Source organism: Phalacrocorax carbo, chromosome 1 (assembly GCF_963921805.1).
Source record: "Phalacrocorax carbo chromosome 1, bPhaCar2.1, whole genome shotgun sequence".
Taxonomy (NCBI): domain Eukaryota; kingdom Metazoa; phylum Chordata; class Aves; order Suliformes; family Phalacrocoracidae; genus Phalacrocorax; species Phalacrocorax carbo.
The window spans coordinates 202667012-202692462 of record NC_087513.1 but is presented as its reverse complement, the minus strand read 5'-3'; the positions used below and the strand labels follow the sequence as shown (position 1 = coordinate 202692462).

The 25451-nt window shown below is 42.5% G+C and overlaps 1 protein-coding gene across 1 annotated transcript; it reads right to left on the bottom strand.

Moving 5' to 3' along the window:
* Positions 1-16786: 16786 nt before the first annotated feature.
* Positions 16787-24327, bottom strand: LOC104040822 (matrix metalloproteinase-27-like). The gene is given in 10 exon segments (XM_009505304.2): positions 16787-16887; positions 17098-17201; positions 18939-19098; positions 19321-19451; positions 20177-20300; positions 20473-20634; positions 22634-22762; positions 22860-23008; positions 23619-23857; positions 24215-24327. Coding segments are annotated over 10 exon segments (1404 nt in total). The 5' UTR covers positions 24320-24327.
* Positions 24328-25451: the final 1124 nt, after the last annotated feature.

Sequence of the window (25451 nt, the reverse complement as noted above, 5' to 3'; positions counted from 1 at the left end):
ACCCCCCTGCTTGAGCAGGCACACCCAGAGCAGGGGGCACAGGAACTCATCCAGGTGGGTTTGAATGTCTCCAGGGAAGGAGACTCCACAGCCTCCCTGGGCAGCCTGTGCCACTGCTCTGGCACCCTCACAGGAAAGGAGTTTTTTTCTCCTATTGAGGTGGAACTTCCTGTGTTCCAACTTGTGCCCATTGCCCCTTGTCCTGTCCTTGGGAACTATTGAGAAGAGCCTAGTCCCATCATCCTGACACTCACCCTTTAGATATTTACAGGTATTTATGAAATTCCCCCCTCAGTCTTCTCTTCTCCAGGCTAAACAAACCCAAGTCTCTCAGCCTTTCCTCATATGGGTGATGCTCCCGTCCCCTGATCATCTTCACAGCTCTCTGCTGGACTTGCTCAAGCAGTTCCACATCCTTCTTGAACTGGGGGGCCCAAAACTGGACACAGTGCTCTAAATGTGGTCTCACTAGAGCAGAGTAGAGGGGGAGGATAACCTCACTTGATCTGATGGCCACACTCCTTTTAATACATCCCAGGACACCGTTGGCCTTCTTGGCCACAAGGGCACAGTGCTGGCTCAGGGTCACCTTGCTGCCCACCAGCACTCCCAGAGTCCCTCTCAGCTGAGCCGTTTTCCAGTAGTCCAGCCCCCAGCCTGTACTGGTGCCTGGGGTTGTTCCTCCCCAGGTTCAGGACCTTACACTTGCTCTTGCTGAATTTCATGAGATTTCCCTTGGCCCAGCTCTCCAGCCTGTCCAGGTCTCGCTGGATGGCAGCACAGCCTTGTGGTGTATCAGCCACTCCTCCCAGCTTGGTGTCATCATCAAACTTGCTAAGCTTAGACTCAATCCCTTCATCCAGTACATTAACAAATATGTTGAAGAGGACTGGACCCAGCACAGACCCCTGGGGAACACCACTAGTGACAGGCCTCCATCCAGACTCTGCTCCATTGATCACAACCCTCTGAGTTCTGTTGTTGAGCCAGTTCTCTGTCCACCTCACCCTCCACTCATCCAACCCACACTTCCTTAGCTTGCCTGTGAGAATGCTATGGGAGACAGTATCGAATGCTTTACTGAAGTCAAGATAGACGACATCCACTGCTCTCCCTCTGTTGACCCAGCCAGTCATGCCATCGTAGAATGCTATCAGGTTGGTCAAGCATGATCTTCCCTTGGTGAATCCAGGTTGATTGCTTCTGATAACCTTCTTGTCCTCTACGTGCCTGGAGGTGACCTCCAGGATGAACTGCTCCATCACCTTTCTGGGGATGGAGGTGAGGCTGACTGGCCTATGGTTCCCCAGGTCCTCCTTCTTGCCCTTTTTGAAGATTGGAGTGACATTTGCTGTCCTCCAGTCCTCAGGCACCTCTCCTGTCCTCCACGACCTTTCAAAGATGATGGAGAGTGGCTCAGCAAGAACATCTGCAAGCTCCCTCAGTACTCATGCGTGCATGCCATCGGGGCCCATGGATTTGCGAGGATCCAGTTTGCATAGGTGATCTCTGACCCAGTCTTTCTCAACCAATGGTATGTCTTCCTTTGTCCCAATTTGTCCTCTCTTCTCTGAGGGCCAGCCTTAGCAGTAAAGACTGAGGTAAAGAAGGCATTCAGTAACTCCGCCTTCTCTGCATCCTGCATCTTGTGTTACAAGGGACCCTTTCTTATTCAGCAGTGGACCCACTGTATCCCCAGTCTTCCTTTTACTGCTGATGTATTTAAAGAAACCCTTCTTGTTATCTTTGATGACGACAATAAGTAACGTAGTGAGATTCTACATATATATGTTGATCCTCAGTGGCCAACAGTAAAAACTGTGGACTGTGCTATCTTATTAAATTTTTGTCACAGATAATGGTGGGTCAGATTTTGTTCTCTCACCTCCTGCTACACAATGACAGGTCAGAAATAACTCAGGATTTATTGAGTTAGTCCAGTTTTGAAAGAGTAAGATTAGATCCTTTTTTTTATATTTGTTTCAATGAATTTTCTTGGGATAAGGCTTAGCAGTCTGTTCATGTAGTATTCACTTTCCTAACTGACCTCAAATTTGTAGGATTTCACATTTTACACTTCCACATTTTAAACTGTTCTGACATCCCACATAGTTATGCTGTTTCTCCCCAGGTAGCTTAGGAACAGGCTGATTTCTTGATGTGAATTTCAAGGATTGTTTCATAGGGAGTCCTTGAACCTGCAAAATTTATGAGCTATTTCCCTGTACCATTTGTTCCCATGGCCCACTTCTCTGCGCTGTCAAAATGACTGTCACCTACCAATTCTTCAATGGGGCAAAAGCAAGTGCCAGGGGGCCATCGAAGTGATAAGAATCACAATGATGTAGCAAATAACAGCAGAAAAAAGAGAAAGAACCCCCCACTACATAGGGTTTCAGACTGTGACCATGAGCAGCAACTGAAAGACTCCAGTGAAAAGGAGTTGTTTAGACACTTTTCGGAAGGAAATTAAGGATCAGACTTAGAATAGAGGTCATATGTCCAGTAGTGCAAACAATGATTCATGCCCACTTAGAGCATTCAGCTGAAGGGATAAGGATGTGCAGTGCCATGAAATAGTGTTATGGCATGGATCTGATGCAATTTAAAGTCCCTTTCTCATCCCAAGTAATCAACTCATGATTTCAATGTTTTATGTATTCTGTCCTATGGCTTTCCCTCTATAGTTAGGAAGGGATAAGTCTGACATCAGCTTTGGTTTTAGTATCATTCACTGTGACCAAAATTAATTTGCATCATTCCACTTCACAAAAGGCACTAGAAGAGAATGAAGTTCTCCAAAGCACTTTTTTTTTTTTCTATAAACATGGATAGAGCAACAAGATTAAACTGGTGTAATCACAGAATACAGAGCTTGTCCTGTATGCTGATGAAAATAAAAGGTTTTTGTCCTGTACTTCTACACAGAATGTTGCCTTTTCCCCATCCCTCACCTTTGTAGCTCTTGTCCTGGGAAGTTGTGACCATGATGACTAAGAAGCAGGATCCAGGGTGCAAGGCTGCTCCTTTTGTTGGGTACCAAGGCATGGTCCAGGGCTGTCTTCCTAGCTTTGATCTTCACAAAAAGTCCCTTAACCTGCTGTGGAGAGCATTCACCAACTCCATGACATGACACAAAGGATGTACTAGGTCTCCTTTTCCTTAGTGTCCAGTATGCCAACTTCATTGGATGTAAGCACAGCATGATATTTCATCACCAAGCCCCATAGTTAGTGTAATCTAGTTGTGAGCATGGGGCTGAAGGGCAAGGCCATTGAGCCAGCTGAGTTGTAAATATAGGTGAGTCTATACTGACTGAAGGAACGAGACCTGATAATTTATTTTTTCTTTCTGTGATTTTAATTTGCACTGGGTAAACTCTGTGTCCCAATTTCGAATTATTATTTAGTTGGTAATGCTGAAGAATTCCTGTATTGAGCCAGGGTCCATTTTGAAAGATGCTTTAAAAACCGTGTAAAAACTCAGAGGAAGAAAGTGGCTTCAGAAGGTTTCCTGTATTCTTGTGTGTCACAACAGTGCAATTCTTCCTAGAAGACCAGTAATTTAATACTACCAAGGCTAAAGATCAAGAAAGTTACCTCTTTTTTTGCGGCCATTCCCTTTACCTTGTGCAATGCTTTCTTCTAATTCATCTGCTAACCAGCTTCACGCCTTTGTGGGGACCAGTGGAACCCTTTCATAATCTGACATCTAGCGGCAGCGTTGTGTAATAGTAACGAGATATAAAGCCGGAGAAGGTCAGAAATGTCATACCACGGGAAAACTTTAGCCATTAACATACCATGAGATAATTTCATTTTGTGATTTCATAATGCAATGCAATCGACTTAGTGGTGCAGTAACAAGTGTGTGCTTCTCACTAAAACAGATGAAGAATTGTGCATTTGAACTTGCATTGTGCCCTTTTACAATACAGCCTTCCCTTAATTCTAAATACTACTTAATTCTAGCAAAATCATAGAAACATTACAAAGTCGTTGCTGAATTTATGAAAGAGATAAAAGATTTGAAATATAAATAGGAGACAACACTGATAAAAATTTAAAAATATTAATGATCCTTTTAAATCATCCAGGTGATGCCTACTCATTTCCAAAGCCAGAAAAGCTGCAACTCATCACCTGTACATTCATGTATTCTTTTCCTCTTTGGGGTCTCCTAAAAAAAGCTGGTAGTTTGCTATGTCAGGAAAACCACACCATGGTCTCTGAGTCATGCTCATAGTGCTGTAGTCCACATTCCTGGTCACCCGAATATGTAGGAATTCCTGCGTGTCTCTAAAATTCCCTGTCATGCAGCTGCTGCCATCTCCACTGATGTCTTCATCTGACAGCTGATGCTTTCCCTTTTATGTATAATACTTGTCAAAGTACTTCTAAGAATCCAGAAAAATTTGAACTAATATTGCCCATTGACATGTCAATGTTAATCAACTGGAGTATTTTCCACAATTTGTATTGTATAAAAAACTGGTTAAAAAACCTAATGTAGCTGAACACATGGTGCAATGAGAAGTGGGCAGTTATTAGCATAAAGAGAATACAGTTTATTTATACTGAAATCAGGTCTTATGTAGAATTGACGTTCAATTCAGAATGAAAGGAAATTGTAATTCTTGAGTTTTCTATAGTATCAAACATTCAAGTTTTGACAAGCTTAGTTTATTTGCATGAACTTTCTCTAAGGCAAATAGAAATTTGGCAAAGAAGCCTAAACAATAACTTTACTCTAGTCTGTACAGTGATCACTATTTTGTAGATGATTACTGCTCAGTTTTTTATTTCAAAAACACAGATATGAAGAGATAGAAGGGAACTGATGTGCCAGGTCATTGGATCCATACAGTCCAGTAAACCCGGTTGTCCCTTTCCTCCACCTGGCTGGAGGCAGGGCCCCTCTAGTCCTGGTCATATTATTCACTACTCACTTCCTATAAACATGAATCAAAAGTCCCTTTATTAAGATCAGAAATAAAATCAGTGCTCTTGCTCCTCTGTTTGGGGAATTGCTTACTGGAAACTGGAGCAGCAGCTTTCCTGGAAGAACACCCCTGGGTGATTGTTTTCCTTGCAGCTCACATATCTGTGCCTCTAGGGTCAAGGTAAGTTTTCCATCTCATTTTTTCATGTCCTCTCTGTAGTCACGTAGGTAAAACCATAGGGTGCCTCGTGGTGTATCCTTTTTCTTGAGCAAAGGGACGCTTACTTCTAATGGCTGAGATACTGGTCTGTACAGGTGGGGAGTAGGACGTATTTTCTTTGAGTTGCTGGACCTTCCAGAACACTTTCTGCACAGCTGAGATGAAGGATGAAGAAATATTTGCTTTGTAATCTCAGAGTTTATCAATCATGTCTGCCACCATTGGTGCCTCATCATCTTTCCTGGACATGACTGCCAATGAGTTTGCGTATGAGGATGGTGCACTCAGTACAAGCTTCAGCCACATGGGTCAAGTGCACTTGGCTTCATCTGGATCTTTGAATCACTGTTGATCATCCAGGTCACCATAAATCACCTCAAGCATGGCTAATTCCCTTAGATACTGGATACCTTTCTCCATGGTCAACTATTTTCCTAGGCATTATATAATATCTTCCTTGAAGGGTTACCTTTCTCTCACACTGGACAGGAGTTGCCTCCAGAGGCTGAGGGCTTGTGTTCCTTTTCCAATTGTTTTATCAATGCCCCCTTCCCTAGAGAGGGATCCCAGTTGTTTGGCTTCCTTCCCCTCTAATTCCAAGCTACTGGCCCCATTATCCCAGCATCAGAGCAGCCAGGTGACAATGTGCTCACCTGAACCACGGTCGAAATCTTTTTGCATATCTCGTAACTCACTCAAGGATAGGGTGTCAGGTAGTTTCTGTTTCTTGTACAAGTTCTTCCTCATCATCCTCCTCTCCTTGTGATGGCCCTGCTCTTCCATCATCTCTTTCTAACTAAGTTGACTTTCTCTTCCAAGATTTCTTCTTCTGTATAGAGATGGCTGATACTGTCACGGGTTGACCCTCTGATCCATCTGCAATGCTTGTCATGGGGGTTTGAGTGGCTACAGTGCTTGTCACTTTCCTTGTCTTTGTCTTTTTAGATCCAGAGGCCTTCTCTTCCCCTTGGGAGTACTGAATAGTGTTAAACAGGGCTCGATAGGCATGGGCCAGGCCCCAGCACATTGCAGTGATCTGTGTCTCTCTGGGATTGCCAGGGTGACATCATACTTCCTCCAAATATTCTACTAATTGTTCAGGATTCTGCACTTGTTCAGGTGTGAAGTCCCACAACACTGGGGGTGCCCACCGTTTTAGGCATTTGCCCATACGATCCCACATACCCTGCCATGCATAACTATCGAGCCTTGAGGCAGATCTCTGGATGATGTTCTTAAATTGCTTATTAACCTTAGACAAAACTGAAACAGTCTGCCAAAGAAATACCAACAGATGTATGTTAACTACCCAAGGATGTTCAAGATACTGAAAAGTTGTTGTAATGAAGGAGGAGACATTATATAAGATGGTAGCTATGGTGCCATTCTGTATTTCTTCCATAAAAAACTCCTAGAGGACGAGGTGTAATTCCTAATTGTCTCCATGAGGTGGTAGCCGAAGTACAGTAATGGCTTCCATGCAAGACCCCAAAACCAGATGAAACTCAAGGCCAGTGTTTTAGTAACAATCTCCTAGGCAAAACATCTCTAATCATTACAGAGCACAGCAAATTACAACAACCAACAGCAATCTTTAACATGTACTTCAAAATCAGCATGGTGTTGATTGGACAAACAGAACAGATGAATCAATGCTATGACCAGCAACTGTTATTATCTCAAACCCTTCGTGTACCATGTTGGGTGCCAAAAAGAACTGTTGTGGTTTAGTCCCAGTCAGCAAATAAATACCACACAGCAGCTCATTCACTCCCTGCACCCCTGTGGGATGGGGGAGAGAATCGGAAGGGCCAAAGTAAGAAAACTGGTGGGTTGAGATAAGAACAGTTTAATAATTAAAATAAAACAGTGATAATAATAATAATAATAATAATAGTAATATAATGAAAAACAAATAACGAGAGAGCGAGAGAGTGAGATGAAACCTTGGGAGGAGGGAAAAAACCCCAAACAAGTGATGTAACCGCTCACCACCTGCCAACTGACGCTGCCCATCCCTGAGCCACGATCACTGCCCACCCGCCCTGGCCAGCTCCCCCCAATTAATATACTGGGCATGACATCATATGATATGGAATATCCCTTTGGCCAGTTTGGATCCGCTCTCTTAGCTGTGCCCCCTCCCCTCCTGGCTTCTTGTGCCACTGGCAGAACATGGGAAGCTGGAAAAGTCCTTGACTAGTACAAGCACTACCCAGCAACAACCAAAATATTGGCGTGTTATCAACATTGTTTTCATACTAAGCCTAAAGCACAGCACTGTGCCAGCTAGAGTGAAGAAAATTAACTCTATCCCAGCTAAAACCATGACATATCTCAAGCCCAATCATGACCCTGGTATTTCTAATGTTACAGAAATCTTGATGGAAACCCTGTGATTTGTCAGTGGTGTACTTTCTTCTGATGATGTTATTGTGATTAAACATGGTGGAGGGATGGCTGTACAGGTAATTTTGAAAAGGATCTTCCAAATCAGCATGTATCTTGGTCAAAATCAGGGCAAATCTGAGGTTTAGCCAGGTTTCCCTGAAAAGAGTACAGGCTCAGTCGGAAGGGGAAATAGGAGCCATATGACATGAGACTGGGGCTTACTGTGCCGGGCTGAAGGGATGGGGACACTTATGCCTGGTGGTGATGGGGAAGCCTCTGCATTTCGCTTTGTACATTTTGCATTTTATTTATCCTTCTGCCTTTTAGTAGCACTGATTCCCAAAATTATGACCTCCAATAACCTTTGCAAAACCAGAGGCAGAGGCAGAAAACTTTGCAGCGTGGCAGGTTAAGCTCTGGGGATGAGAGCTGAGGGACTGCAAGGGGAAGGAAGATGGTGGGGTCCATTCTTGTTTCATGTGCAGATCGTTTTGAATGTAACAATGTGAATGCACATTTCTTCAACCAAGTGCTAGAGGAATAGCCATGCTTTGTGTGAACTTTGTTATGGCAGTACGTTTCTATGGTCATAATGAGCACAGATGTCTTCATAAGTACTCTGACTGAGCAAAAGATTTAAAAGGCAGTGTCCCTTAAGTATGTGTTTGAATTTTGGCATGAGCTTGAAGGCTTTGCTGAATCAGCACCTTCTTCTCTAATTAAAGCCTGTCCTCTAGCTCTTAATGTACACAGGCTGCACTGTGATCCTGGAAAGGAAGAAAGAGTTTATCATGCTTAGAAATGAAAAAGACGTCTTTAAAAATAGCCATTCTCCTTCCATATTCTATGCTTGTAAAAATACATGTCCAGGTGATGTTTCTGTACATGTCTGTAAACAAACACTTGTTAACTTGAAGAATTTTGCTCCATAACATACCTGCAGCAGTTTGGTCTCCTCCTGAGATCAGTGTAACCTTTCCTTGCTTCCTTAAACAAAATGTATTCCTTTTGCACTAAGAGCCTGGTTTGATCACAGTAATCCTGTTTGCAGTAGCACGAAGTGATAAATACACCGCTCAGCTGCTTGGAAAAATATAATAACCTGCGCTAAATTACACCATGATTTAAAGAAAAGAGTTTTTACTCTTGGGTGAAAATCAAAAGCAGTTTTTATAAAAGTAATGATAGTCTGAAACATAGCTAGAGGTAAAATGCATATATTTGTATTATATATATGCATACGTTTGAAAAATATTTTCCAGTGTTTTTTTAATCTTTACTATCAAGTTCTTCTGTTTAATAATGACATTTCCCATACATCTGTAAGCTAGTTTTTTAAAAACACCTTCATTTTTAAATATTGATTTTTCATCTTAACCAATGTAACCTTTTCAATCGAAGGTAAAACAGCTTTTACCAGTTCCCATAATAGTTGCTGACAATTTAGGGGACTCAGTCCTTCATGATATAGTTTCTAGTGCTCCATCAATGTTTTTCTATACGTTTTCTCTTTGGTGATTTTCAGTCACCAGCAATGCGGTGAAAACACTGCTCAGTTTATTTAATTTAAATTACACTGTTATTAGATTTAACAGCGCATTTTTCATTTTCAAATCTAAGGGCTTCCCCTTGCATGCATTTCTTTCTTCAGAATACCTTAATGCAAACTATTATTTAGAAAATCGTGAGCTGTGTAACTGCACAGTTAAAATGAAGCATCTGAGGAGCCGAACTGTCGGGAGCTAACCTGGAGCAGTTGCCCTGAGTGGCAGCTGTGACTGCTGGGTGCAGCTGTGCCCCTCCATTCCCAGCCCAGGGACCCCTGCGCGTGGAGCAGGGGGGGGCACCGGCTGGTCCCCAGGGCTGTTGCTGTGGGATGCGTACGCTATGTTCTGCAATGTAACGTTCGTAACTCCATCCTCGTGCAACAATCAGCATTTTCTTTGTTGGCCTGTGCTAATCTGTATCCTCAGCAACTGCTCCAAAATTAAACACAATCCTTATCATTCCAAGGTCAAACAGATGCCCCACAGTCACTTAATATATCAAAAGCCTGAATTACCCACCCCGTACATAGCCTTTAAGAGTTCATGTTGGCTTTTTATCTGATGGTTTAAAACCTTGTGTTGCTCAGTTATGTGGAGGCTGTATTGCCCTTGCTCTACAAGCAGCATTTTTTTGTAAAATACACAAAAGCAATTTCCATGCAGCTGGTGAGATCCCCAATGGCATTAGCCCCTGCAGGCCTGCAGAGCCCCACAGAGGCTGCATAGGTCCCCATGCACCCTTGGGCAAAGCACTTTTATGGGAACACACAAACACACATACACATCTGTGTTTATTCACTTATTGAAAGGTAGCAAGGCACGGTGCTTACAGATCATAAAAACACATGAAGCACATGATGCATGAGTAAAAACCCCAACAGACAACCATCCCACCCAGCTGATTTAATGATTGCAGGCAGACCATGAAAAACTCTGATTCACAGCCGGAACCACAGAACCCACATCTCAAACCTTTAGGTCCTGTCTACAAAGGATGTGTACAGTGTACGCTCAGTAATGTCAATGAGATGGCTGTCATTAAGAGTGCTCACCCTTCATGTCTGAAGATTCAGTGTTCAAAAAGGTTCAAAATTCATAAGCTGTTCAAAGAACATGTTGGCTATCAATGCTTAAAAACCGACCTTGCAACTTCCTTTTCTATTATCAGGATTTGGACAATTAGCAGCAAGATGCATGAAGTTGTGAGCAAGTGCAGGGAAGGGCGGTTATGTATGTCCAGGTAATGACAAGTTCTTTCTCCATATGTAAGCTTGTTTTCTTCCTTTCAGGTACCAAAACCTTAGAAAGATTTGGTATCAGTTTTCTCAAGTTTTTTGGGGTAGCTGTCTGTCATCTAAGAGCACAGGGGATAGGTTGTTCACCTGGAAAGGTAAGGGTGTTTTAAGGTAAAGTGAGGTGGGTTTTAAGCTCTGCTCTAGCAAGTATTTAATTATACAGAACTCCTGCCCTACTCTGGCAGCTAAAGCACTCCCATGCCAGTGCTGGGAAACCAGGTTCTTGCAGGCAGAGAAGAGAGCAGGACCTCTTAGGACAGTCTACCAGGGATGCTGTACTTTGTGTGTCTCAGCAACACATTACATTAGGATGCATAATTTCCTCATTTCCTAATCCAGTCTCATCATCATGATCTTATGATACATTTGAAAAACAGCTGTTAAAAAAACCTTAACGGGCCAAAAAACAAATGACCATTTTTTTCTTTGTGATAAGAAACAACTGGAAAAACAAGTGCGGATTAGCTTTCTCTTGGTTTTTATGTGTCTTTTCTGCCTTGCCTTGCCTGCCCTTCCAAACTCCTCTGGTCGACAGTAGGGGGAATATAACATTACAAAACCAAAAGGAAATGTGCAGTGGAAAGCAAGGACATTTAGTAAAAACACTGAGAAAATTATTTTAGCTTGACATGTGGGATCCTGTTTTCTCTATATCTGTGTGTCCATCTGGTCCTATAGTAACTGAAGGTGTTGGCCAACTACAGCCAAGCCGAATGGAGACCCTGTAGTTCCTACAGGTTTTGCAGAAGATAGGAGCTGGCTAGAGGAGAAAAAAACCTATTAATGGGAAGGCAGATAATTCACCCCTTGGCTGGGCTGTGGGGCCAGCAACTGGTCAGCCTGCAGGTAGCTCCACAGCATTACTCAGCTGGTAACCTAAATGTAGTATGGGGACACACATTATGAGGAGCTAAAGGCAGCATAAGAGAGTGCTGGGGAGGTGCTGCTGGGAGCTCTTCAGCACTGTAAGAGGATATGGTGAGGTGCAAGACATAATCCCATGTTAGCCAGGCTCCTGACAGAGATGGAGGGAAAGAACGACCACTAAGCCCTCACCACTTACTGGATTTCTGCTGTGACACCCCTATTCTGATTCCTATTTCTCCAAAGAAGCGACAAGTGAAGAGGGAAAACTGAGTGACCCAGCTGTTATCACTAATCAAAAGTCAAGTCTTTTCATGCTGGGAGTTTTTCAGGCCTTCATCGCAAATAAAGTAAAAAGCATTACTCATTGCTTTATTTATTTTTACAGGTAACATGTGAACATGCACCCCATGCTTGTTTAACAGAACGCCAAAGTTGCCCATCAGGAAACTTCATTGACAGCATTTCACTGTTAAAGATTAACTTCCCTTATGACAAGGGATTTATATAAATTGTGAAACAATGTTTCGCCTGAGAAAAGCAGGGACACAGAGTAGCTACAATGTTTGTTTACATATCTGAAGACAGAGGAACTTGCCCATGTATTACAAAGAACTGAATAATCTTCTTGATGACTCAATGATTACACTTATCTTGCAGTTAAAATTATAATTGTATTACACATTGTGCAGCCTGTGTGTGAAAGAGGACTCTTGCCTCTGAATATAAACACTTGGGTGTAACTTGGCACCTTCTGTGACTGTGCTGTTAAACTGTGCTTTCTATACAGTCATTAACTGAGTTGAATGCTGGAGAAGAGTTTAAGGATCCTGGAAGTACAGAAATAGGTAAGGAACCATATCCATCCTGCCTGCCTCCAGCATGTTCTGCTCTTGTCTCATGGGATATCATTGCCACTTCACAGGCAGTGACAGTCCAAGGAGGTGCCTTCAGACAATTTTATTACTGGCTTATGGAGATATAAAAAGCTGCTAGTATATTTTGCCCAAAAAGTGAATATCAGAGAGGGTAAAAGTAGGATGTCATTCTATTTTGAATTACATAAAAGCTGAAAGATAGCCAGCAAAGACAGTATAAAATTCACCAAACTTTAGCTGCCTGAAGGTTAGCTACTCTAAGCTAGTTGCCTAGCCTTCCTCTGCAAAGACATGTTTTTTCCAGGGGCTGAAGATACTTGTTTGCCCTGACACAGTCTTTGGATGAGATGAGATAAGTAACACTGTGGAGGACTTCTCCCTCGTCTTTCACTACTGAGATCTTCCCTAACATGTAGTGTAGATACATAGGTAGACAGAAAGCTAAAGTTAAGTCAGATGAATGACACACAAATGTCTACCATTTCACCCCACTTTAAGTTTAAATATTTTTACGGATCTAGAGTGTGATGGTGTTCACCATGATTAGTTTTGTAGATTGGTGAAACTGCATATCTGAGCCTCTTTTGATTTCCTGGTGGGAACCAAGCCAGTGGGGTTCTTACAGCAATAGCAGTAACATAGAATCATAGAATCATTAAGGTTGGAAAAGACCTCTAGGATCATCAAGTCCAGCCCAATACCCCCACGTCTCCTAAACTATACCCTGAAGTGCTAGGTCTACACATTTTTTTAACACCTCCGGGCATGGTGACTCCACCACCTCTCTGGGCAGCCTGTTCCAATGCCTGACCACTCTTTCACTGAAGAAATTTTTCCTAATATCCAATCCAAACCTCCCCTGATGCAGCTTGAAGCCGTTTCCTCTTGTTCTATTGTTAGTGACCTGGGAGAAGAGACCAACCCCCACCTCTCTACAACCTCTGTTCAGGCACTTGTAGAGAGCAATAAGGTCTCCCCTCAGCCTCCTCTTCTCCAGACTAAACAATCCCAGCTCCCTCAGCCACTCCTCGTAAGACCTGCTCTCCAGACCCTTCACCAACTTTGTTGCCCTTCTCTGGACACGCTCCAGCACCTCAGTGTCTTTCTTGTAGGGAGAGGCCCAAAACTGAACACAGTACTCGAGATGTGGCCTCACCAGTGCTGAGTACAGAGGCAACCTCCCTGCTCCTGCTCACAATACTATTCCTGATACAAGCCAGGATGCTGTTGGCCTTCTTGACCGCCTGAGCACACTGCTGGCTCATTTTCAGTTGCCTGTCAACCAACATCGCCAGGTCCTTCTTCACTGGGCAGCTCTCCAGCCACTCTTCCCCAAGCCTGTAGCGCTGCATGGGGTTGTTGTGACCCAAGTGCAGGACCCGGCACTTGGCCTTGTTGAATCTCATAACGTTGGCTCCAGCCCAATGATCCAGCCTGTCCAGGTCCCTCTGTAGGGCCTTCCTGCCCTCCAGCAGATTGACACTTCCACCCAGCTTGGTGTCATCTGCAAACTTACTGAGGGTGCACTCAATCCCTTCATCCAGATGATTGATAAACATATTAAACAAGACTGGCCCCAAAACTGAGCCCTGGGGAACCCTGCTTGTGACCAGCCACCAACGGTAATCTTGCTGCTTACACTGAATCAGGTAGGTAAGGTTCAGGCTGGGTTCATTGCATTGTTGTACCTGATACTGTAAAAGCACATAGCAAAAAGAAAATTTTTACCTGAACATGCAGCAGGTGTGCAAAAAAGCCCAATATTTGAGAACTAGGGAGCAGGAAGACAAGCCAATTCTGCTGAGACCATATTCTCAGATAAACCCAGCCATGCAAGCGGCAAGGCCAGGCATCTGGCAGTGTGTTCTGGGCCTGTTTCCAGAACTAAATGTAAAGGAAATACTTGGACAGGTTATAGCTGTGACTTTATAGATTTTGTCTGATTTCCTGAGGAGTTTGCTCCACGTGAGACAGCAGCATGTAATACGTCTCAGATACATGTGTACTTGAAGCATGTGCTTTGTGTTAGTGGAGCAACACTGGACCTGCTGTTTATGAACAGAGAAGGCCTGGTGGGTGATGTGGTGGTCAGAGGCTGTATTGGGCTCAGCAACCATGACGTGATAGAGTTTTCAATTCTTGGAGAAGTAAGGAAGGGGGGGGTCAGCAAAACCGCTACCCTAACATTCAGAAAGGACAGACTTTGGATTGTTAAGGAGTCTGGTTAACAGAGTCCCTTGGGAGGCAGTCCTGAAGGGCAAAGGAGTCCAGGAAGGCTGGATGTTATTAAGGAAGGAAGTCTCAAAGGTGCAGGAGCAGGCCATCCCCATGTGCCGTAAGCCGAACAGGCGGGGGAGAAGGCCGGCTTGGCTGAATAGGGAGCTTTGGCCGGAACTCAAGAAAAAAAGGAGAGCTTACCGCCTTTGGAAGAAGGGGCAGGTGACTCAGGAGGACTACAAGGACGTTGTGAGGTTATGCAGGGGAAAGATTAGGAAGGCGAAGGCCCAGCTGGAACTTAAACTGGCTGCCACCATTAAAGATAACAAAAAATGTTTTTACAAATACATCAGTGACAAAAGGAGGGCCAGGGAGAATCTCCCTCCTTTGTTGGATGTGGGATGTAACCTTGCCATGAAAGATGAGGAGAAGGCTGAGGTACTGAATGCTTTCTTTGCCTCAGTCTTAAATAGTCAGACTGGTCGTCCTCAGGGTTGTCAGGCCCCTGTGCTGGGAGATGGAGACAGTATGCAGAATGAAGTCCCAGCTGTTGAAGAGGTGGCAGTCACTGACCTGCTCCTTCACCTGGATGTTCACAAGTCCATGGGGCCGGATGGGATCCACCCAAGGATACTGAGGGAGCTGGCAGAGGAGCTCGCCAAGCCACTCTCCATCATTTATCAGCAGTCCTGGTCAATCAGGGAGGTCCCAGATGACTGGAAGCTAGCGAATATGACGCCCCTCTACAAGAAGGGTCAGAAGGAGGATCCGGGGAACTACAGGCCTGTCAGCCTGACTTGGGTGCCGGGAAAGGTAATGGAGCAGATGCCATTATGCGGTACATGTGGGACAACCAGGGGATCAGGCTCAGCCAGCACGGGTTTATGAAAGGGAGGTCCTGCCTCACTAACCTGGTCTTGTTCTATGATAAGGTGACCCGCTTAGTGGATGAGGGGAAGGCTGTGCGCGTTGTCTACTTGGACTTTAGTAAGGCCTTTGACACTGTCTCCCACAGCATTCTCCTGGAGAAGCTGACTGCTCATGGCTTGGACAAGTGCACTCTGTGCTGGGTTAAAAACTGGCTGGACGGCCGAGCCCAGAGGGTGGTGGTGAATGGAGTCAAATCCAGTTGGCAGCTGGTCACAAGTGCTGTTCCCCAGGGCTCAGTGCTGGGGCAGGTCCTGTTCAATATCTTCATTGATGATCTGGATGAGGGGATTGAGTGCACCCTCAGTAAGTTTGCAGAAGACACCAAGTTGGGTGGGAGTGTTGATCTGCTGGAGGGCAGGTCTTATGAGGAGTGGCTGAGGGAGCTGGGGTTGTTTAGTCTGGAGAAGAGGAGGCTGAGGGGAGACCTTATCGCTCTCTACAACTACCTGAAAGGAGGTTGTAGCAAGGTGGGGGTTGGTCTCTTCTCCCTAGTAACAAGCGATAGGACGAGAGGAAATGGCCTCAAGCTGCACCAGGGGAAGTTTAGGTTGGACATTAGAAAAAACTTCTTCACCGAAAGGTTTGTCAAACATTGGAACAGGCTGCCCAGGGAAGTGGTTGAGTCTCCATCCTTAGAGGTATTTAAAAGAAGGGCAGATGTGGTGCTTGAGGATATGTTTTAGTGGTGGACTTGGCAGTGATAGGTTAGCGGTTGTACTTGATGGTCTTAAGGGTCTTTTGCAATCTTAATGATTCTATGATTCTATGATTCTATGATTCTATGAAAGGTTGTGCTCTGTGACATTGTAATTGAATTTATTTCTTGAGTAGGACAGGGCTGATTTGTGAAGGATGTCATTCATAGATTAATAAAAAATAGCCACTGGTGAAATGCTACACTATATTGTTACGCTATAAAGATGGATCAAGGTGAGTTAATATATTTAGACACTGGGGCTGGAGGGTGATTTTGGTGGCAAAATACTGATATGATCTGAAAGGGGCAAGGCTCCAATAGTCAAAGAAGAGCAAGAGAAGATTCAGGAGAGAGGGCAGAAAAACAAGTGATTAATGAAAACCTGGCTCTTGAAGATGTTTGGAGAGAAAAGAAGCAAAGTACAAACATTGTCATGTTGGAAGAATATTAGCACATTAGCCTGAAGTCTTTCACACCTCAGAAATACAGAACGCCTTCAAAAGATGAAGCAGAAAATAGTTGACATCAGCCTAAAACCATTTATTGACAAAATATTTGAAAACACATCAAGAGTTTAAAATAATAAATTATGGTGGACGTTTTGCACTTAATCAGGGAAAAAAATGCAGTTTTGTTCTAGCTTTTGGAGATACAATTAGAGCTGACATGCTGATTTATTAGAATAGGAGACATATGAAAACTAGACCTGTTGCCTCTTCTGTATAGGAGTGTATATATGAACAACCTTTGAGAAATCTAGAATGATTTTTACTCTCATTTGCTGGGTGTAAGAAAGTTTAATGACATTAACAGTTAAACCAGCTGTTACTCTTTATTTCACGGATAACTTTTTTAGCAGCAGGGTCGAACTCCCACTGTCTCGATCCATGGAAGAAGTAGAATAATCCTGGAAAAAAAAAAAGGTAAAGCATTGTGCTATGGATACAAGAAATAGCTTCATTCTGACCAAGCTGGGAACATCATCTTTGTACATACAGGAGAGTATCTCTTCGGTTCTCTTTTTTGCAGGATACAGCAATAATGACATTCATCATAATTTCAGAACATATGTTATTTACAGGTAAACTGATTTTACTTAAAAGCTCATTTCATTTACCTTTCTGTTGGAAAACAGCGTCAACCTTCTGGCTAATTCCTGGAAAGTCAGCAACTGTCTGTCTAGGATAACCCTTCTCCATGGACTGGCTGTTTTCATCAAACCTAAATCATATGGAGACATGTAATTTTACCAAGTTTAGGCATTGATTCTGCAAAGTATTATGCAGTTGCTGAAAGGTGTCCACCATTTTACTGGGGTTACAGAGAGTAAAGTTATCTACTCGCACAAATGTCTGCAGGATGCTGGCGATCATGTTTTCCATGAGGTGGCTCATGGAAATAGTAATAAAGGCAGGAACAGCTTCAAAGAAGCATCTGGAGTGAGACAAATTGAAGGAAGACCTTCATTTGAGAAACATGAGGAAAAGCACAGGAAGGCCTGAGTCTGTGGATGGATCCTGCAAAACAAGGGGTAACAGTGGCGGAGAGCCACTGTCACATGCAGAGTGCGACACTTGGCTTTGAGATTCCTGCAACAGTAGCATGTCCTGCAGTGTGCCCAAAAGCACTCACAATACATACCTTCAAAAAAACAGAGACCAAGGAGAAGATTGCCAAGAGAGGCATCATCAGTCTGTCAAGACATTTTTGACAGCAGGGATTGGATTTACCTCCTCTAACAATAGCAGAGTGACAGGCAGTGCATGAAAACTGGCTGTGTTGATTCCTGCTACAGTGACTGCACATTTTTATTGCATGAACTTTAAACTCCTCTTGGGCTTTGATATGATATTGTACATAGTCCTCTACTAGCTGACAGATTTAGATGGAGGAAAGGAAGCTGACTTATTTCTAATACAGTCAAGTTGTTCCTAACTGAGCCAGGATAATGTTTATGAGATGGGGCTGAATTTGGGGGCTGAAATGAGGACCTAAATTGTTCTTCAAGATTTGAGGAACCCTCTCAGGAAAAAACGAAGCAAACAAAGAAGCCTTTGTTTTAGTTCTCCTTGGATACAAGATATACTTTTCACAGGGACATGAGACTGAGAGAATGAGTTACTAGGTAAGAAATCTGTGCTGTGGTTTTCTTGCATGCCTTTGTCTTGTGACCGAGGCAGTAAAATAGCAATGCAAGATACTGTAAATACTCTTTCCAAAACTATCAAAAACAAAGGGCAGGAAATGACATGCAGCTCAAGATCCAGCTGACACTGTATGTATGAGGTACCCCACCATTAATCCCAATAAAGTCTCTTTGACACACGCGTGCTCCCGGTTGCCAGCAGAGGGCCTTTACAGCAGTTGTCCTTGCACACAGGAGGAATCCATCAGCTTCCCAGAGCTGACCTTTTGCTTCTGTTTGCCTGGTGTTTGGGTATCATGCCAGCTTGGGAACAGGATTTAGAAGAAACCTGTTGCAAATCCAATGCTAACCAGCCAAAGAAAGGAAAAGGAACTATCACTTCTATCACTCTAAAAGAGATAAAATAATCCAGGGCTTTTCAGAAATCAGAGAAATCCTGCACAGCCATCCCAGCCAACCTTCTGCAGAAATATCTTTCAGATCTTTACTTTCAGACATACTTTGGCTATTGTATTTGTAAAAATTCTCAACATGCTGGAATTCTTTCAGCTTCCAGGCATAATGCATCAAAATAGGTCCATATCTTGAATGCCCATTTCAGGACACCCTTAAGCTCTTAAAAGTCAAAGCTATATTCTTCTCCCCATCCAGGAGTCAAAGAAACATTTCTATGAAAAGTAGGATTACTATACTTACCTAGTTACATATAGTTATCTAAAGGCCTACTTTCTGTTTTATCACATGGAAAATTTTATTTGTATTCAGCTTATGTTGGAGTCAATCATAAGAAAACATTTGTCATTTTTTCTTACCTCCAGTACTTGTTACCTACGAAAAAGTCTGTCTTCCCTGTATTTTTATTACAAACAGCTGCATCAATTTTCTTGACACCTTTAGGGAAACCCAGTATGTTGATATTCTTTGGGTAACCAAGCAACACCTGATACCCACTGATAACCCAGTATTTATTGCCTGTTTAAAAAAAAAAAATTAGTGTCACCAGTGATTTTCAGACACTAAAAGAAAACATACAGTCCCTTAATGTAGGTTATAGGAAAACCAGATGAAATGTCCCAAGGTTTTTTTTTATTTATTTGAAAAGTGAATTTTATGCATGTATAGCTACCCTTCCTTCCTTCCATCTTCCCACAGAACTAAAGTTAAGAAAAATGAAAAGAAAATCTCATACTTCACCTTTGAAAAATAGGATCTGATCTTTCATGTTCTCATACACAGCTTCAATACCAGGTGGCAGAGTTGGCCAGAAGGCAGAAATTAATTCACGTTCAGCTTCTGAATTATCAGGATAGACTCGTCATAAGTGCCTGATTTAAATATGAAACAGTTTTTGTAGTAAATAATAAACCACAGACATTTCTATATATGCATAACAACGTGAGCAATGTTGTGACTTACAAGCTCTTTCTTGTCAGTGCAGCTACCTGGGTTGATGTGTCGGAAAGGAAAACATTCCCCTCAGTGGGAAGTGAGGTGGTTTTTTTTTAATTCTGGCTTCTTTCTCGAATTACCCTTCTCATTGGTACTGGTTGATTAATAGGATCAGCTACAAGCAGCTGAAAAGTTCAGGTTGTACCTGTACCATATAGTAAGAGAGTTATAGGGTACCAGATGAGCCTGACTGTAAGCTGTTCCCTGGCTGACTTGCCTGGATGACTTTGGGCTTGCATAGGTGACTGGGTGAGAAATTGACCCAACTATATGGTAGAACATACCATATATTACCACATATTGGTTGCAGCATTTAGTCACATCACTACTTGGTGTAACCATATTTATATTTGGGAAAAAAGCTTTATTGGGACTGAGATGTTTCTGGAAAAAAGAATGAAGCATGTTTTTTCAGGGGATCCTGTAAAAATATTAATATAACTCATATCTGCTAAAAGTTTTACTTCCATGAACTGAAATCTATCCATTTATCTAATTATAAATCCTATAATCATAAACATGTGAACCACCAAAGTATTCAGTCTTTTCAAAAGCAAGAAAAAATAAACCTCACAGAGACAAATGCCATATCAATATTTACCTGCCCTTTAGAAAAATGACTTCTCGTTGGAGTGTAGTTATAGCATCAAAAGACATCTGGGAGCCACAGGTTTTAGGTGAGGTAGGGGTGGCTGGACTTTTATCTGGGGCATTTGATGGATATCCTAAGGGAGGTATTTTAGAAAGAATACATCAAATTTAAAGAAATATTAAGGTTTTCACATGTCAATGCATTTTTGATATTATGAGAATACAATTATTTTTACAGTGAAACTTTGTGAAAGAGATTATTTCTCTCCTGCTTACTTCTTTTTTTAAGCCATGGATTTTACTCACCATATATGGACTGAATGCCACTTATATCATCTGGAGAGAGGGGAAATTCGCTGGGGCTGATGTAGGCGTAATTGGGGAACATCAAAGCCCTCTGGTCATTAGAATGGGAGAGACCCAGGGCATGGCCAAACTCATGAGCAGCAACAAGGAACAAATTGAACCCTTAAAAAATGGATAGAGATAAGAGCTTAGTCTAATGTTGGTCTGCAAAAGGTTGATACGAGCACAGCAGGGCTATTGCTCGGTGACAGTTTTCATACAATATATTGACATTCACTAGGGTATGCATATATGTAAGCATATTTTTTATATAGGATAAGGTTGTGTTCTTCCCCCACTAGAAGGGAGTGACTTTTGGCCCTCCTTCCTGCTGTTCTTTCTGTTTGCTACTGAAAGTATGTGTGTGGCATGAGTAGATGTCTGGGGGTGAGTATGGGTGCAGCTCTGAGGAATGTCCTGGCAGGGTTTCCTGGCTGAGCTAAAACAGATTAAATAGTGAGTCAGATCAAACTAACAGCTCTCCAGGGCAAGGACAGGACAATGCACTCCATGCTCACTTGAGGTACCAAAGTGCCACTCTGTGTGTCACCATCCCTCCTACAGAAAGAAAGATGAGATCATGAATAGACATGGAAAAATATAACTTTAGCAGAATGATTTACCTTTTTATCATTAGGACTTTAAAGTGTGTCATTTATTTATAGGCTTGTCAAATAAAATACCTTTTAAAAATATGCTTGTGCATGCTTATTCCCAGTGAAATATATTAACACAGTAAATTTCATTCAACATGTATCCCTCCAATTAACACGCCTTTCTGAATTAGGGAAGAATGATCATCTGCCCTGCAGACCAAGAGCCAGCAATGTCAACAGACTTAGTGAAGATCACAAATCTGTGGCAGAGCAGAGGACTGCTCATCGATTGCCCAAGAAAGGCTGGATGTAGCCAAGATATCCATTTCTCAAAAAAACAAGCAAAGCCTCAATTTTTCCACATGTATTTCCAGTCTTCCCTCTCACGAGTCCTCCGAGCTCTCCAATGAGTTCTGCAATGCCTGGCTGTGCTGTTGAGGAACAGCAGCAAAACTGGAGTTGACCCCTTCAGGCCCAGTGTGGAGAAAACATTACATTTTATCAGCACGATATGTCCACCCCTCATCCTTCATTTTTTCCCCAACACAATAAACCCACACCTCTCCTCCCTGTGCAGTGCTCTGACAGCACCTCCCTGTTTGTTAGCTCCTTGCTTTTCCTGCAGCATGACCTCAATTATCCTGTTGCAGTTATCCTCTGCAGGTTTCCGTCTCAAAAACTGGATGAGAAGAGGGTCTAAAGTACAACAAGGTGCCTGTATACTGACGGATCTGTCAGAGGCAGTATGTGCTGTATGGCCAGCCTGGAGGTTGAGGGGAAGGGGCTGAGGGAAGCAAATGGATCCCAGCCAGACGGCTGAGCACTTGGCGTTCCCCTCTCTTCTGGCCTGGTGGCACACATCTATAGTCAGCTCTACACACTGTATCTCAGCCCATGGGTGAGCTACAGCACGGTCAGACTTCCAGTTGCTGACAGGCAGCTGAAATTGCTTGAAGAACACTTTCGTGTATAAGCCCGTCCTAGCTTGAATGCAGAGTAAAGCTATGACAGCCTATAGTTGGACCTATCTTGGTATTATTAGTGAAGACTCTTCATTATCACTGGTGGCTGTAAATGTTTTTTAGGTGGTGGGGATCTCCTCTGAGGGCTGCTGCAAGGCACAGTGTGTGGCAGTGCCTCTGCAGTGTGTGGTAGTGCCAGGCTTTGTGCCAGTGTGTGCACCAGGAGGGGAAAAAGTCAGAAAACTTCTACCAAGGCTTGTGAAACTCTGATGGGCATGGCCCCTACCAACCCCAAGGTAAGAGTGGCCCATGTCTGTAGAATGCGTATCTGAAAAGAGTTGTCCTGCTGGTATCTTTACCAGTGTTAAATAAGAACTACAGCAGATCAGGCTGATTTTACGTCAGCATCATTTCAAGTATTCCAGTTGGAGAATGTCCTGTAATATCCTCAAACTGCTCTTATGGTTAATGGTGCATTTCATCTCATTCTATTCCTTCACTTAAATAAAATCAGAAAGGAATTTACCCATCTGCATAACACTTCAGAAACCCTTTTTTACCTACCAGCTGAGCCTGTGGTCCAGTGTTCATCCTCGTCAAAGTGCACATCACCACCAAAACCAATGCCAGGTGGAAAGGCATGAGCAAGGACACCAAGGGGGCCATCAAAATAACGAGGGCAATGTCCATGAGCTAAATAATATGATGTTGAAACAACATTGAGTTTATGTTATGACTATTGGAAAGTCTTTAAATTAATCTTATCATTGGTTTGCAGTCAGCATATTACCTTTGGTGCCAAAAGCAATCATTATATCTGCTATTCCCTCATGAATACGAGTGAAAATCAGCGGGGTGACAGTGCTCCACACTTTAAATGCCTTCTGGATTGCTTTATCCACATCCTCTTTGCTCATATCTGGTGTGTGGTTCACAATTCTACAGTTATGAGGGTTCAAGTAATAATACTTAGTATTTGCAGAAAGAACTTATCTAATATTATTAAGATGATGAACAGAGATGTATAAGAAGTAATTTAACCTGTAATCCAATAGCCCCCAAGATTCATCCTGGACTGAATGAGTTTGAGGAATGTGAAAACTGTCCAACATGCCTTTTCCATAATAATAATTGTGTACATGGTGTCAGTTTTTCTCAAAATGGCCCTTAGCCAGGAGGTCGGCTCTTGAGCATGAAGAAAGTAATCTCCTCAGGTTTCTGTGACTATTAAACTGTTGATTTTAGCAAATTTTGAAGATAATGGGGCTTGTACAGGGTACAGTCGATGTTTCTGTTTGGCTCACAGAATATTTGTCAGGAGTGATACATGACAGGCAAAAGACTGTGGTTGACTCAGAAAATGTAAAATACCCAGCGTGACTCTCAGAAATTTGTCTCAGGAATATGTATAGCTAACAGCTGGGGAAAGAGAAACATTTTCATATTCCCAACAGGAAACAATTGCTATAGAAGTTATATTTAAATATAACAAATGTGGATACCCAGAAAACCAAAATTTAAACTCAAAAAGTAACTATTGAAATACTACCTGTATGTCAGGTTAGTTTTTTTCCATCCTGGCAGAGTAACACCATAGAGACCCACATCAGGAACTCCACACCTGGGTTTCTTCATTACTTCCAATGTCTCAGTATCTGGTTTTCCAGTCACTTTCAAACCAAAAAATTGTTGCATTTTCTGAAGTTTTTCACCTGTGGATTCAGCATTTATTTTCCATCCAAGTTGAGTTGGATCTGGCTCAACAGCATAGAATTTATTTAAATAGTCCTAGTAAAAAGATAAAGCAAACACATTTACATTTTGATCTGTTTCTTAAACAAATACCTTAGGACTGATATTGTTTGAGTACTTTTCTGGCAAAGTCATCTGCCTGTGATTTTGGAGAACAACAAATGCTTTTCTGAGGATCGTAGCTAAACGGAAACAGACACCATTGTCCCTGACTCTTATTTACTTGACATTTCCAGTACAGATTTATTCTGCTTTAGTGAAGTAGATTATTACAACAGAGTTCTGTGTAATAACATCATCTCAGAAAGACAGCTGACTGCTGTGTTGCTGGAACACACAGATTATATCTAAAAAGAGGGCTCAATAGATCTCAGGTATGGACAATGGAGTTACCTGTACAAGCTTTGCATCTTCTTCTTTGTTGTCTTTCTCTGGGTGGACAGGAAGAGTGTTAGAAACAGCTGCACACATTAAAAGCAAAAGTAAAAGATCCTTCATTATTACTCTCAACTCTGTCCTGGTAGGAAAGGAGTCTTTCTGTTCTCTGTGCATTCTCTCTCGCATCCCAGTTCGTATGGTTATGGGATGCTTTGTAGAGTCAGCTGTAGACTGACTCAGAGTTTATCATGCTCTCATTACCTCCACACATCCTATAACACTGTGCTGGCCGGCACAAGAAAACTTAATTAAACCCATCCGACTTCACAGACATCTGAAGTCAGTTGTTAGTATTTGAATATTCCTAAGCTTTTTGGCTATCATTTCAAAACTGGCACTCAGTTTTAATTATTTACACTGAATTTTAGTGAATCTGAGCAATTTCACACCACAGGAAATGGTGGACAAATACAAAACCTTTTAAGTTATCCCAACACAGCTGTGTGAAATGAGGCTACCAAATATCCAGGGACTCTTAACCATTCTCAGCCTAGAAAATGGGAGTCATGCATCAGATATTAAACCCATACAAAAAAATTAAAACTTTGGTAAAAATTACTGTAAGCAGAAAGTTTTATTTTTAAATTGATCCATAAAGTGAGACTGGGTGTTTTGGAAAATGGATGAAAACCCCAAATCACTCCCCACCTCTTCTCTGCAACTCTTTGAAGAGGTGTGTTTCCTTCAAATTATACTGGTGAAATCCAAGATATACATGAACAAAAAAGATTTTACCCTATAAATCCAGCCTAAAGGCTGCAAATGATCTTTTATCTCTGTCTGCATTTACCGTATGTATGCATCTCTCTCTCTCTCTCTCTCTCTCTCTCTCTCTCTCTCTCATCTATTTGCCATTTCATCACAAAAGGTTTCTTCAGTTTAACCACATTAGCCACAGGGGATATGATTATTTCCTGTCTTAAGTAATTCAGAATGAAGGAAGTTTCAAGAGTCACACAAGCTGTGACAAATGATGGGATTCCACCCTATGCTGGCCAAGCACCTTCCTCTTCCACTGGCAGCTATGGGAGCTGAAGGTATTTGGCACCCCAGAGGAGCTCTGACAGCACACACTCAATATTTAGAAAACACTTGTAAGAAATACCCTGATGTTGGACTGTGGCTTTTTCAGGAAATCCTTGCTTCCATGTTTTTTGTTTTTTTGCTGTCACTTGCAGCCAAATTTTCTCCA